Raw genomic sequence first — 12,395 nt, 5'->3', positions numbered from 1 at the left:
AACAATAAATAACTATTTTTATTGATGATAAAAATAAAATACAAACTTAAAACCAACACAAAAAATGGAGTTATTTTCCTATTTGACGGCCTTTTGGATCAAATGTGTAAACCTTGATCTTATACTTAAATAATAATAAAAATTAAGAAAGATAAAAATATAGAAAAATATAAAAAATACAAAACAATTAAAATATTTGATCCCCCCTCTAATATAATATATTTTATCATATTGAATAAAAATAAATATAAGAAATAAGAATAATTTTTATAAAAAAAATATAAAAAAAATTAAAAATCAACTATTTACTATCAACATCATCATCAAAATTGTCCCATGTAAACTTACTAGTAATATATAAATGTCTATTGATTTTATTAAAAGTACTCACCTTTAAAGATATAAATAATTTAACATTTTATTCTCATATTTATTAAGATTTTTAGATTATAAAAAATAAAGTTTTAGAGGTAATCGGAATAATCATTGATTCTGTTCTAGGTATATAATTTATAAAACCGATTAATAATCAGTTTGGCACCAACCCTGTCCACAATCAGACCTGACCCATTTACGGCTCTTATTCCAAGCATTGGGAGTTCGGGACTTGACCTCGGAAAAAACCAAGTCATCGGACAGTGGTTTATGTTAGAAAAGTATAATTTTGTGGGGATAGTGGATATATTGTATTTGCCACGTGTAATCAGACAGTAGGGGTTCCAATTTCCAAGCATCTCGATCATGCCACCTCATTTGCCACGTGTAATGACAGTGGATTCCAAGCCTATGGCACTCGACATCAGTTGGACAAAGAAACAAGCCATTCTGGATCCTTCTCTTCTTTAGCGTCGCCGTCTTACGCATTTAAGGGCAGTCAAAAATGACGTCAATGACAAAAGAAACTTAACAGCCAAGGAAGCCGTGCACGAATCCCTAGAACAACTCTGAATCTGATTGAAAACGCCCAACGCCTCCTCTCGATTTCCCTCGTTTTCGCTCGCGAAGAAGCACTGACTAGGAGCTACAGGCCTACAGCCATGGCCGTCGAACCATCCTCAGTCTGATGAGAGAGGGGATCCTCAGCTGAATTCGTTCCGATTCGTTTGAACATTATTATGCCTGATCGTCTCATCAACGTCCTTCTCCTCGCTTTCCTCCTCTGCACTTTCCCTAAGCAGTCTTCATTCATCTTGGCATTCACGACTCGGCAGAAAACTTCGATTCCTTCTTTGATCTCCGAGAATCAGATAGTTGAGCTTCTGATTCTCGAACTGAAGCTACGGAGCTTAATAACTGATCTCAAGATTACTGTTTTTTACTCTTTTCACGTCACTCACCTGTTCTTAGACCAGTGGTTTCGTCGCATACGAGCTCTAAACGTTCGATTCATACCCTTTGTGGATTGAGACCCATCTGGTAGGCTGGTAGATTCTTTACTGTTGCTGTAGTCATCATTCTAGTTCCATTCCTCATTTTTTCTCTCTGCTTTTTTCTCAACTCCACTTGCGAAATGAGCTTCTTGAAACCGTCGGTGTTCTCTCGGTTTCTTCTGACCTTCCCTTCGTTAAGATGGATGCCGTGTCAGAGTTGGGCGTTTCTGAGATGGCCCAATCTCGATGGATTTATGAGTGTTTTGGTGTTGGTGCTGATCTGGTCCATGTTCGCTGAGATTCGATTCATACCGTCGTCGTCTATGTATCCTACTCTTCGCGTTGGGGATCGAATAATCGCGGAGAAGGCAAGTTGTTTGTCCTTTGGTTCTCTTTCGTTATGCTTGTTTCAAGGTTTTGTTTTTATTCGCAAAATTTCTATCTTTCTGTTCATAATTCAGAATTGCTGATTGCCTTTATAATGGAAGTGTAAAGGTAAACTTCTTTAGTTATGCGATTCAGAAAAAAAATTTATTCGTTCATTAATAAGTTTGAACACTTGATCTCAAGTGTCTAGTTGAAGAATCCAGGATTTCTGTGATAATATACTTTAAGTTAACTGCATGTACCATTGGCCCCTTCACCCCTCGTAAATAAGTTCGTTCTTATAGGTGCATTTGTTATTCATTATTATCTTATTTATGATTTACGACCTATGTAGTCTAAATAAGCTTTTTTTCTTAATCTTTTTATCACTGATCAGGGTTCAAACAATCCTTGTCTTCATTGTTCAACTGTTTTGAAATTTTGGAGCTCTACTGAGAACTTATTGATAAAAAAAGCTTCACTGAGAAATAAGTTTTAAGTGCCAGAGTACTTTGGCAATTGGAGGATTTTCAGTCTTCATTAGTTATATCTAGTCTCCCCCCCCCTCGGGATACTGCAGTCCAAGTTTCTATTTCATTTTATTCTTGTTAGTTATGCACCACTTAAGTTCTAAGGATATGGTGGTGGACATGGGGGTATGTTCCTTGACTCTTGACCAGACACAAAATGATTATTCCATGTCGTAAAGGACTCATCAATACTGAACTTGGACTGAAGTGCTTCACTTTATGCGGCACCAACAACCAAGGGCATCCCCTTGGTAATGATCGTTTACATTTTACATGGGTCTGAATTACATTTAAGAAATCCAAGCTCTTCTAGCTTGTAAATGCACTTATATAATCAATTGATTTTCAGCACTCCTTAAAATACTAGTATATCCTTCAACCACATCTCTGACCCACATTAACTTCCATGTACATACGGTAAGTACACCATTTACCGGGGAAGAAAAGAAACATTCTAAAATTTACTTCTCAATCTGGCCATGGATTCTGATGTCCTGGAAAAAGCCAATGCATTTGCATTTGTTTTTTTTTTTTTGATCAGTAACAGAATTTTTATTGATGAAATAAAGTACAGCAATGAATGGATGGACCCTTCCCACCCCTAGTTTGGCTAATGCATCTGCAAAGGAATTTGCACTCCGTTTGACCCATTGAAATCATACTACTATATCCCTAGATAGACATTTGAACTTCTTTTTTTTCATTTGCATAATTCCATAGTCCACTCTCTTGTTTTTCTAGCCAACTAATAAACTACCTTTGGAGTCACCTTCAATAATTAGACTGTTAATATTTAATTCTTTTGCTCTTTTTAGACCTTCCAAAGCAGCCAATACTTCAGCCCTAAGAGAGTCACCTACTCCAATTGATTCAGAAAACAAAGCAAGCACTTGCCCTTCTTCATTTCTGAAAACGCCTCCAATACCCAAAGACCCAGGGTTACCTTCACTGCTTCCATCAAAATTGAGCTTTATAAACCCTTCAGCTGGTGGAGACCACATTGGACTACAAGCATCTTTCCGTGGAGAAGATTCTGCCACTGCCTTCCAATTATTCAGCAGCAGCCCTGCTGGAATGTCCTCAAACAGTTTCAGTATCTTCAACCATTGAAAGACTCTAGCTGTAACCACCTCCAAAACAGCACTTAAACTACTTCATTTCATAAGCTTGTCCTAAATACAAACATCTATATTATGCTTTATTTGTAGCCTTTCCCTCTATAGTTGGTCTCTGCATTTCTTTTTTTGCAACATTAATGCAAAAGAACCCATTTTATGTTAACAAAATCTGTGCTGTTATTTTCATCATTTCCAAATATTGCATGACAATGCTGAAAGTGTGACTTCTTCATCTTTTGTTTTAGTGTACTGTCCCTTTTTTTTGGGGGGGGGGGGGTGGTCTGTTCTTATTATCTTCAACTTAGCAACTTTTGGTTGTTATTATCTACTCAACTAAGCCTTATCCCAACTATGTGAGATTGGCTACACGAACCCTGTTCTGCCATTCTGCTGTCTTCAGTGATGTATCCATTGTTAAATTGGGAATTGTTAGTCATCAAACTGAACTCTTAATCTTTATTAACTTGGAAAATCTTGGCATTGCCACAAATTTTCTCTTATAAGTTGAAGTGCTGCAGCAGATTTGCTACATGAGTTTAACTTTGCATTCCTCCTGAACAAGTATGTTTTCCAGATTTTCTCATATTTCGTGGAGAGAGCAATGAATGTTAGAACATCTATTGTAGAACTAACACTTCTTAAGTCTGGAACTGGATGCATTTGGTGCAGGAATAATAAGTCAAGTATGTTCACTTTTTTTAAACTACGTTCGCATAAATATAAACTATGTTCACTTTTTTTAAGTTTTTATTAGCAAACGATACTGAATCCTCATGAGCTAAGCTAGGATGTAACTTTAAACATGTCATGCATCAAGCATGAGTAGAGCCAGCTTAAACAATTTTTAGTCTTTAAACATGAATAATGAGTATCCTGGTCAGGTCCATTCTTTAGTATAGTATTGTTATTACTGTTGTCATTGTTGTTATTGCAGTTATTATTTTTTGTCATCCATGTAATTTGCTTTTGGAATCTCTGGCAGGTATCATATTACTTCAAGAATCCTGCTGTCAATGATCTTGTCCTTTTTACAGTACCCAAGAATTTGCAGGTTTGCTCATGATATAAAATCAAGCACATTCCTATGGATACAATGAATTTGTTAAGAGTTGTCATTTTACTTTTGTGGGTCTCTTTGTAGGATATGGGATACAAAAAGGAAGATGTTTTTATTAAAAGAATTGTAGCAAAAGCAGGGGATCTGGTGCAGGTATAAACCCAAGAAATGAAGCTTTTGTATTACCTTGCTTCTACATCCTTGAAAATTGAAATGCCTTGGAAATGCTTGTAGCAATGTATGGCCTTCCAACTTTTTATGCTAAATAAATATGTTATTGATAGATTTTTCCCTCTGAAGAAATATTAATTGCAACATGTCTCAATTCTTATATTTTGCCAAATTTAATAGAATTTCTAACATATACGGGTATTTTTTGGCATGATATGCCAAAATAACCGTTTTACATATTTGGAAGTGTTAATTGTACAAAGTATACTCTTGCAGTGTCCGTGTGGTATCTGTGTTGTGCTGGGTACATATCCTGTCTGTTACCAGGCACACTGGGCATGTCCATGTATCTGGGTATCATAGATGACCAATGGTCTGTTTTCTGAGAGGAGGGTTTCCAGTTCATTTATTTCAGTTTTTAATATTTAGCCATCTCATCTTCCATTTTGGTATTTTGTTTTGATAAATGATGGAAATTTTATTACAACAGAAGGAAATATCACATGATTACAGAGTACATCCAGCAGAGGCACGAGATGCAGCCCCAGCCAGAAACAAGATTACAACTGAGCCCCAGAATAATTCAGACTTGAGCACCCCCTGTTTTGCAAAAAAAAAAGCCATCCCATTAGCTAAACGCCTTCCTAATTTCTTCCAACTCAAAATTCTTTTCCAACACCCTTACCACTTCTGGATCCAACCTTGGCCAATCTAACCCCTCCACCATTACTCCACCATCACTCACCTTATATACACTCTTAAAACAATCCACAAAACATTTTGCAATTTCCTCCTAGTTCCTTGACATTTCATGATTTATTTCCAATTTATCCACAGAATATTTCCTTATTATTACATTGGCTATTGCATGAAAGAATTTAGTATTACCATCACCCTCCTTAATCCACTTATGTCTCGACTTCCACCTCCAACAGATCTCTTCCCTAAGTAATATCTTCTCTAGTTCTTTTTTTAAAGTCCATCTTAAACTTCTCTCCTCAATCATCATCCATTTTATTATTCTATCCCAGCTGCTTCCAATTATTGGTCATGGGGTTTCAAAAAAGAAACAGAAGAGAGAATAAGGTAAATCTATGATATAAATGTGACAAGTTATGTAGGGAAACAAATTGTGCATTGGGATGCTGATTATAGGATGCGATGCTTATTTCCAAGGGAAGAATAGGAATCTCAAATAATGATGATTAAGATTATGATGCAGATGGAGCTGGAGCAGCTGTAGGCATAATTTCAAAAGGCACTGAGGTGCTTGCCTAAAGGCAAGGCGAAACCAAAATGCCTGGCTTGAAGCGCCTTGCCCTTAAGAGCCTACTGCGTCTATTTTTGAGGGGCTTATGGCTTAGTGCCTTTTGCCTTAAATTGGTGAGGCGTAAGTGTCATACAAAAGCATTAAAACTGAAAAAAAGAAAAAATATTAAAAATTAGTTATAATAATTCTTAAAATTTAACAAAAATGATTATTTAATTGTTTGTAAATAAAATAAACCAATTTATACTAAACAATTTCCTAGAATACTTCTTTTAAACCAAAAGTATGTTGTTTTTTACCCTTGCTAAATGTACATGTTAGAATAGGGTTTCTTTTCCCCAAATCTAATTACAATGGGCAAAAATATCTTTGTACAAACAAATTTTACTAGCTTTAATTCTTCTTTATAAATTAGGTTAAATTGAAAAAATCTAATATATATGTATATAAATTAAGTAAATTATTATTATTTAGTGAAAAGGGCTCCGACTTGTAAATTTAAAATAAGATTTTAAGAAGTATCACATTAAAAAGAACATAATTTAATAAAAATAAAATATATAAATAAACTATGAAATAAAATATATTTGAGAAATATATAAGGAAATTAGAAATAATTCACACACACACACACACACACATATATATATATATATAAATGAATGGATAATTCTATTTAGATAAATTATTACCATGAAATATATGATTAGTTTTAAACAAAATAATTTGTGAGAATTTGTAAGTTATAATATAAAATAAAATTTTAAAAAACATAAGGTTAATATTAAAAACTATATATGAGTAATGAAAAAAAATTATGTTTGCTATAAAATAAAATAAATTGTGTGGCTATATACATGCATATGTACATACATTTTGTTTATATACAGAAAAGTTAAAAATTAAAAATTATATTTATACTTTGGGGTTTTATGGTTCAAACTGCCTTGAGGCATACGCCTCACCTCTGAGGCACCCAACTGCCTTGCCTCCACCTTTATCCTTTTTAAACCTTGGTTTTAGGGCAGCCTTATAAGTAATGAAATTGTAGTACTTTAGTTGCTCATGTAGACTTTTTATGACCACTTGAGCCCATAAAAAGTGTTAGATTCGGCAGACCAGGTGTCTTTAGTCTTTTTGTCTTTATTTATTAAATGGTGCTTTGTCCTATTTGTCTGACTTTAAGATACTTGTCTTGCACTTAATAGGGGCATAATAGGGTGAGAGATTATTCTCTCTAGTTTTGGATCATTGTTTCATTTTTCTCTTCTTCTCTTCTCACTTTCTTTTTCTTTCCTTTTTGACTTTGGACTAAACTAGTAAGGACCAAACCGTTAAAACAAAAAATAATTGAGACTTTTATTTCTGATTTGCACCCCCGCACCATTAGTAGTCCCTAAAGAGGAATTTTTGCTTGTGCATTCCATTATTGCTTTCATTCAGGTTTGTCAGCCATAGAGCAGAGTTGTGAAAAATAGGTCAATTTATTCCAATCACAGGGCTTGAACTTACACTAGAACCCTTAGCAACAGAAATAATATCTTACCAAATACCAACACAAAATATACACCTAGGGACAAAGAATAATCAGCCAGCATAGCAGGTGTAAACAGTGATAAGTAACTGGGATTTAGGCTAATAATCTTAGAAGCAACATATGAAAGCACCAGGTATACAAACTCCAAGAGATGAGTTTAAAACATTAACTATGGGTGTAAAAGACTGGATTTAATCCAATATCAAATTTAAATTTGATTCATTTAAGTCAGATTGGGATATCTGGTTGACTATAATTGGATCAGATTGGGTTTGAAAATGTTATCTGTTTATTAATCAGATTGAATTTAGATGTTGTTTGACAATTACCTAATCCGCTAGGATATGATTCAATTATATATAATTATATAATATGTATATGTATATGTATATTGTTATTTATGTGGGTATCGATTATTAGACCTTTTTTAGTATATCATTTAAAATGTTGTTTAGGATTAGGTGGGGGTTGGGATTTAGATAACTCTTTTTCTATTTATAATACATAGTATCTTGATTTATATTATTTTTAAGGATGGAAGAGTATATGTGTTTAACTTCAAAAGAGGAACCCTCATGTTTCATATTTATTTTCCTAGAGTTATACTAATTTTATGCATGCTTACTGAATTTCAAATTGAATTGGATAACTGGATAAATGAATAATCCAGATTCAAGGTTCAAGATATTGATACAGGCAGATACACCGGTAGGGCATACTGCTTGTATTGCGCTTCACTTTTATTTTTTCTTTTTAGTTTTTTTTTTTTTTCAAACTGGTTCAGAGGTGTTGGTCTAAGGCCCGTCTACCCCCGGAACCAGGTCAGACCCCGAAGCATCCACTATAGGGGTGCACTGAGAGGTCATCGGTATGGTCCAATATGTATTGATATTTTGAACCTTGTCCAGATTCTTAACTGATCATATTCTGGTATACCTGCACCCATAGACCGTTTTCCAAATTCGAACTTTAAATTATTTAAAATTAAGTGTTTTTTTTTTTGAGCGAAAGTAACTGAGAATGTATTAAAAGAAAAAGAAGAGGTGCAGGAGAAGATGTACACCAAGATCCGGGCAAGGTGGAAACAAAAGTTACACTGGCAGAAATCTGTCACTAGACAAAACTTCCCTATGAGAACCAGATATGGCTAAGTCATCTGCTATAGCGTGTATCTCCCTAGGGATCCAGTTCAGCTTCAGTCATTGAGTCTGTAATGTCTCTATCCTCTTCCAGAAAATGATCCGTCCTCCAAGGACTACTATCCTTTTGCCCTAAGCCAGTTTATAGTATTAGCAGAATCACCTTCAATGGTTAGGGAGGGACAAACCTAACACTTTAGCAATTCGAAGCCCAGTGAGTACAGATGAAATCTCAGCCTTTGTAGAGTCAGCATTCCCTATTAGTTAACTGAAGGCCAGACAAATATTCCCATCTCTCTCCCCTGAATATGCCACCAATCCCTGCCGCACTTCCCTTGGGCACTACCATCACAATTTAGCCTCATCTCCCCCTCCTCTCTTGAAGGGAAGTTATGGGTAATAGCACAACAAGGAGATGAGTAGAGGATCTCTACCACATTTCGTTGAAGATCAATCAAGGAGATTCCTTTGGACTCTACTGACTTAACCATCCAAAAGTTACATAAATAGGTAATGGAGGAGATCGGTTCTTCAAAGGTTCTGGCTTTATTTTCAAAGATCCGATTGTTTCTTTCTTCCCACACGTCCCACATTGTTTTCTGTGCCACTGTACTCCAATGAAGTTTCCTTTTTGTTCCTAAGCCTCAGCCTTTCCATTGCCAGAGAAACTCCACATGGTGCTCAGAATTACCCAGCTGTAGCCAGCTAGCTTGAGGAAATGGAGCCAAATCTTCCTAGTAAAGGGGCTATGTAGGAGGAGGTGCTTGGCTGACTCACCATCACTAAGGCAAAAGGTGTAAACATGAGGAGAAATGCACAACCTAGCTTTATTCTTCTGTAAAAGTTTGACAAGTGCTTATTTTCTTTAGGCAAGCCTTCCACATGAAAGAAGAAAGCCTAGGAGGGATGTTGGAGCCCCAAATCTTCTTAAACAGGAAGCTTGAACCCTGAGCTTCCAACAGCAGGGCCCTGAAGGACTTAGGCCTTGTTGGGAGACTTTTATAAAGTACTTTTGTACTTTTGAAAGTACAAAAGTATGAAAAACACGATATAGCATTTGTATTATATGCTTTTATAGTTTTGCTTTTATACTTTGGGCGAAAGGGTGATTTCTTTTTTGTGCGAATGGGTGGTCATGTGTGTCCACCCTTAGATAAAACTCTCAACCCTACCTCTGCTCGTCGCTGCTAGAGTTGGACCACCATCGTCGGTCTTAGACAGTGAAACCATTGGAAACTATCATTGGAAGCATGAATGAACGTGCTTTTGCCAAACAGAAAATGGTACTTCTATTTTGGAAAGTACTTAAAATTTTTTACCCAAACAGTTTTCAATGCAACAATACCAAAGTAAAAGTATTTTATGTACTTACAGAAACAGAAGTCTAACATATACCTTTGTAGTCTACTTGCAAATTTGCAATATGTAGTTTCTTGCTTTATATTTAACTTCGTTGATCTACGTTTGTTTTCACTTTCTGTATAGATTTTCCAAATTTCAATTGAATCAGATATACAGATATTATAAATGAATTGAATTTGTATTGATATTTTACATATCTGTCAGATATTGAATTGAATTTGTATCTCATGGATTCTTGTCAGATCTGATCTGGATATATCCCTATCTAACTTTGCAATTGGAACTGAGCCTTATGCAGCCCTATCATTAACTTTACAATGTAGGACGCTTCACCCATACAAGAACAAAAACAGCACATACACCAGAGACCAGACAGCCACTGCCATTTATGTTACTTAGTAAGATGGTACACACGCACACAAGTATGGAGGGAAAATCTATGCTGCTGGAAGAGTTTTGACAAATCAAAACCACCCCCCTCCAGTCTCGTACTCGAACCCAAATATGGAAGCTTGGTGTCCTTGATAATCGGTCACTAATACTAATGTGAACAAGAGAATAAACATGATGAAACATTGTAGGAAACCAGATCATTATGCAAGGTAAATTGCATTACTCAGGGAAGGGAAAATAGTAAGTTGAATAATGGAAGAGGGAAGGATCATAACCATTCATGAGGACCATCCTTTCTATGATAGATGAAACAAGGATATATGAGAGAACTTTAGATGACTTAAAGAGTGGAACCACAGATCAGCCTCCTTGTTTTACTAATAATATAAGAAACATTACTTAAAGCTGGCATTGATGTTATTGGGTCATCTTTTATTTATTTATTTGCGTGCATTTTTTTTTTTTTTTTTGTCTTTGAAACTTGTCTGTACGGTAAGCCAAAATATGTTGAAAATAGTGGATACCAGGGTCATATATGCATTTCCTTGTACATTCTTCATGTCCAAGATTTTAGACTCGGAGGAGTCGGTATTATTCTAGCTCCTGTTTCTAAAATCTGTCTTAACTTCCTTTGCAGTTTCAGCATGGTATGCTTTATGTTAATGGAATTGCTCAAAGAGAAGATTTCATAACAGAGATGCCCACCCACTGCAAACAGAATGAAACTGTGGGCTCCCTCATCTATCAGCCCTTCATGATTTGATTTTATAATTATCTTTCCATGAATTGCATACCGGCAGAGCGTGTCCTTGAACAACATTATGGGGTGGGAACCGCCAGGGCAAAAGCTTACAACCAGTCCATTATATCTCCATGACCCAATGTGCACAATATTATCTTATGAATAAAGAAGGGGAAAGGGAGCCAAAGAAGAGAAGAATTAGCCCGGTGGACTCCATGTTGTTGGCATCTGAGAGCTTCATGATTATATGATCACCCACACTTGGATTCATCATGAGCCTCAGTCGGTGCACCATCTGCTTGGTCTGCTCTTTCATAATTCACCTTTGTTTCTCTTTGGGGGAGGATTTAGGTATTCCCCTTATAATATATCAATTTTCTCCATTTCTTCGATTTGCAGTGTGTTAGTGTACCACGAGGACATGTTTATGTGTTAGGCGACAACCGGCATAACAGTTATGATTCCCGTTCTTGGTGAGTAATCTTTGGCCATTAGAATCACCAAATTTGTTATTCATTGCGTTTTTTAGTCCTTTTTCTTATTTTTGCTTCACATCGATGATTTTATAGGGGACCTCTTCCTATTGCCAACATTTATGGAAGATTCATCTTCCGCTGTTCTAGACCCACAAACTCATGATCTCAGGGGATGAGAAATGAGCAAGGAAAATATCGACACTCCTTGGCTTGTGGAATTTGTATCGGACCTTTCCCATATTTGCTAGTGTACATGCACTTATCTATGCTGGTGTGCTTCTTATGTGTTGTTTAAATTACTAGTGTAGGGTATAACTGTGAGCATGTTATATGAAGGTATGGACAAAGAAGTGTATCTCTTTTTCCTTCAGTTTCTATTTGGATGGTAAGCATGAATTTGAAACATACAGATATATTTTTCTTCTTTTTTTAATCCCCATATAAGACCCATTGAAACCTGGGAGTAGATGACATTTGAACAAATTTTAACATTCTGAATACAATAAACATCCCCATCTTATCATTATAACCATTTTCTTTAGATGATTAGCATAGTTGTCAGCCTTGGTTTATGTTAATGAACTCCTTTAAGAAAGAATATAGCCACTGTTATCTATTCTTTCTTGAGATTCACATTTCGTTAGGACACTGAACCCTTTAGGGCAGGTTGCCCAAAGAGACATTAGAATCATGGTAAAAAGACTGCAAGCTAAGGCTGAACTAGGGCTACAAATGCATTGGATATTCAATTCTACATAGACTAAATCCAGACTTCGTTTATTGAATTTTATCCAATTGGATTTAGATCTTACTTCGAGTCTAAATTTGGATATTTAATATTATTAATAAAATTGAACAAAAAAT

General features: G+C 35.6%; 1 protein-coding gene across 2 annotated transcripts; it reads left to right on the top strand.

Moving 5' to 3' along the window:
* Nucleotides 1–873: 873 nt before the first annotated feature.
* On the top strand, nucleotides 874–11,936 carry LOC104606657 (chloroplast processing peptidase-like). Of its 2 annotated transcripts, none has more exons than XM_010271969.3 (6): nucleotides 874–1,738; nucleotides 4,367–4,435; nucleotides 4,526–4,594; nucleotides 10,951–11,040; nucleotides 11,455–11,528; nucleotides 11,625–11,936. In XM_010271969.3, the coding sequence occupies exons 1-6, from the start codon at nucleotides 1,511–1,513 to the stop codon at nucleotides 11,692–11,694; spliced, it is 600 nt and encodes a 199-aa protein (XP_010270271.1). In that variant the 5' UTR covers nucleotides 874–1,510; the 3' UTR covers nucleotides 11,695–11,936. The 2 variants fall into 2 exon arrangements, 1 of the variants encoding a protein (XP_010270271.1); XR_016076428.1 differs by having other exon boundaries at nucleotides 883–1,738; nucleotides 10,951–11,357.
* The last annotated feature ends 459 nt before the right edge of the window (nucleotides 11,937–12,395 follow it).

The sequence above is a fragment of the Nelumbo nucifera genome, chromosome 5, assembly GCF_055504915.1.
Source record: "Nelumbo nucifera cultivar China Antique chromosome 5, China Antique-T2T, whole genome shotgun sequence".
Taxonomy (NCBI): domain Eukaryota; kingdom Viridiplantae; phylum Streptophyta; class Magnoliopsida; order Proteales; family Nelumbonaceae; genus Nelumbo; species Nelumbo nucifera.
The sequence above is the reverse complement of the archived record's forward strand: the minus strand, read 5'-3'. Positions and strand labels throughout refer to the sequence as shown.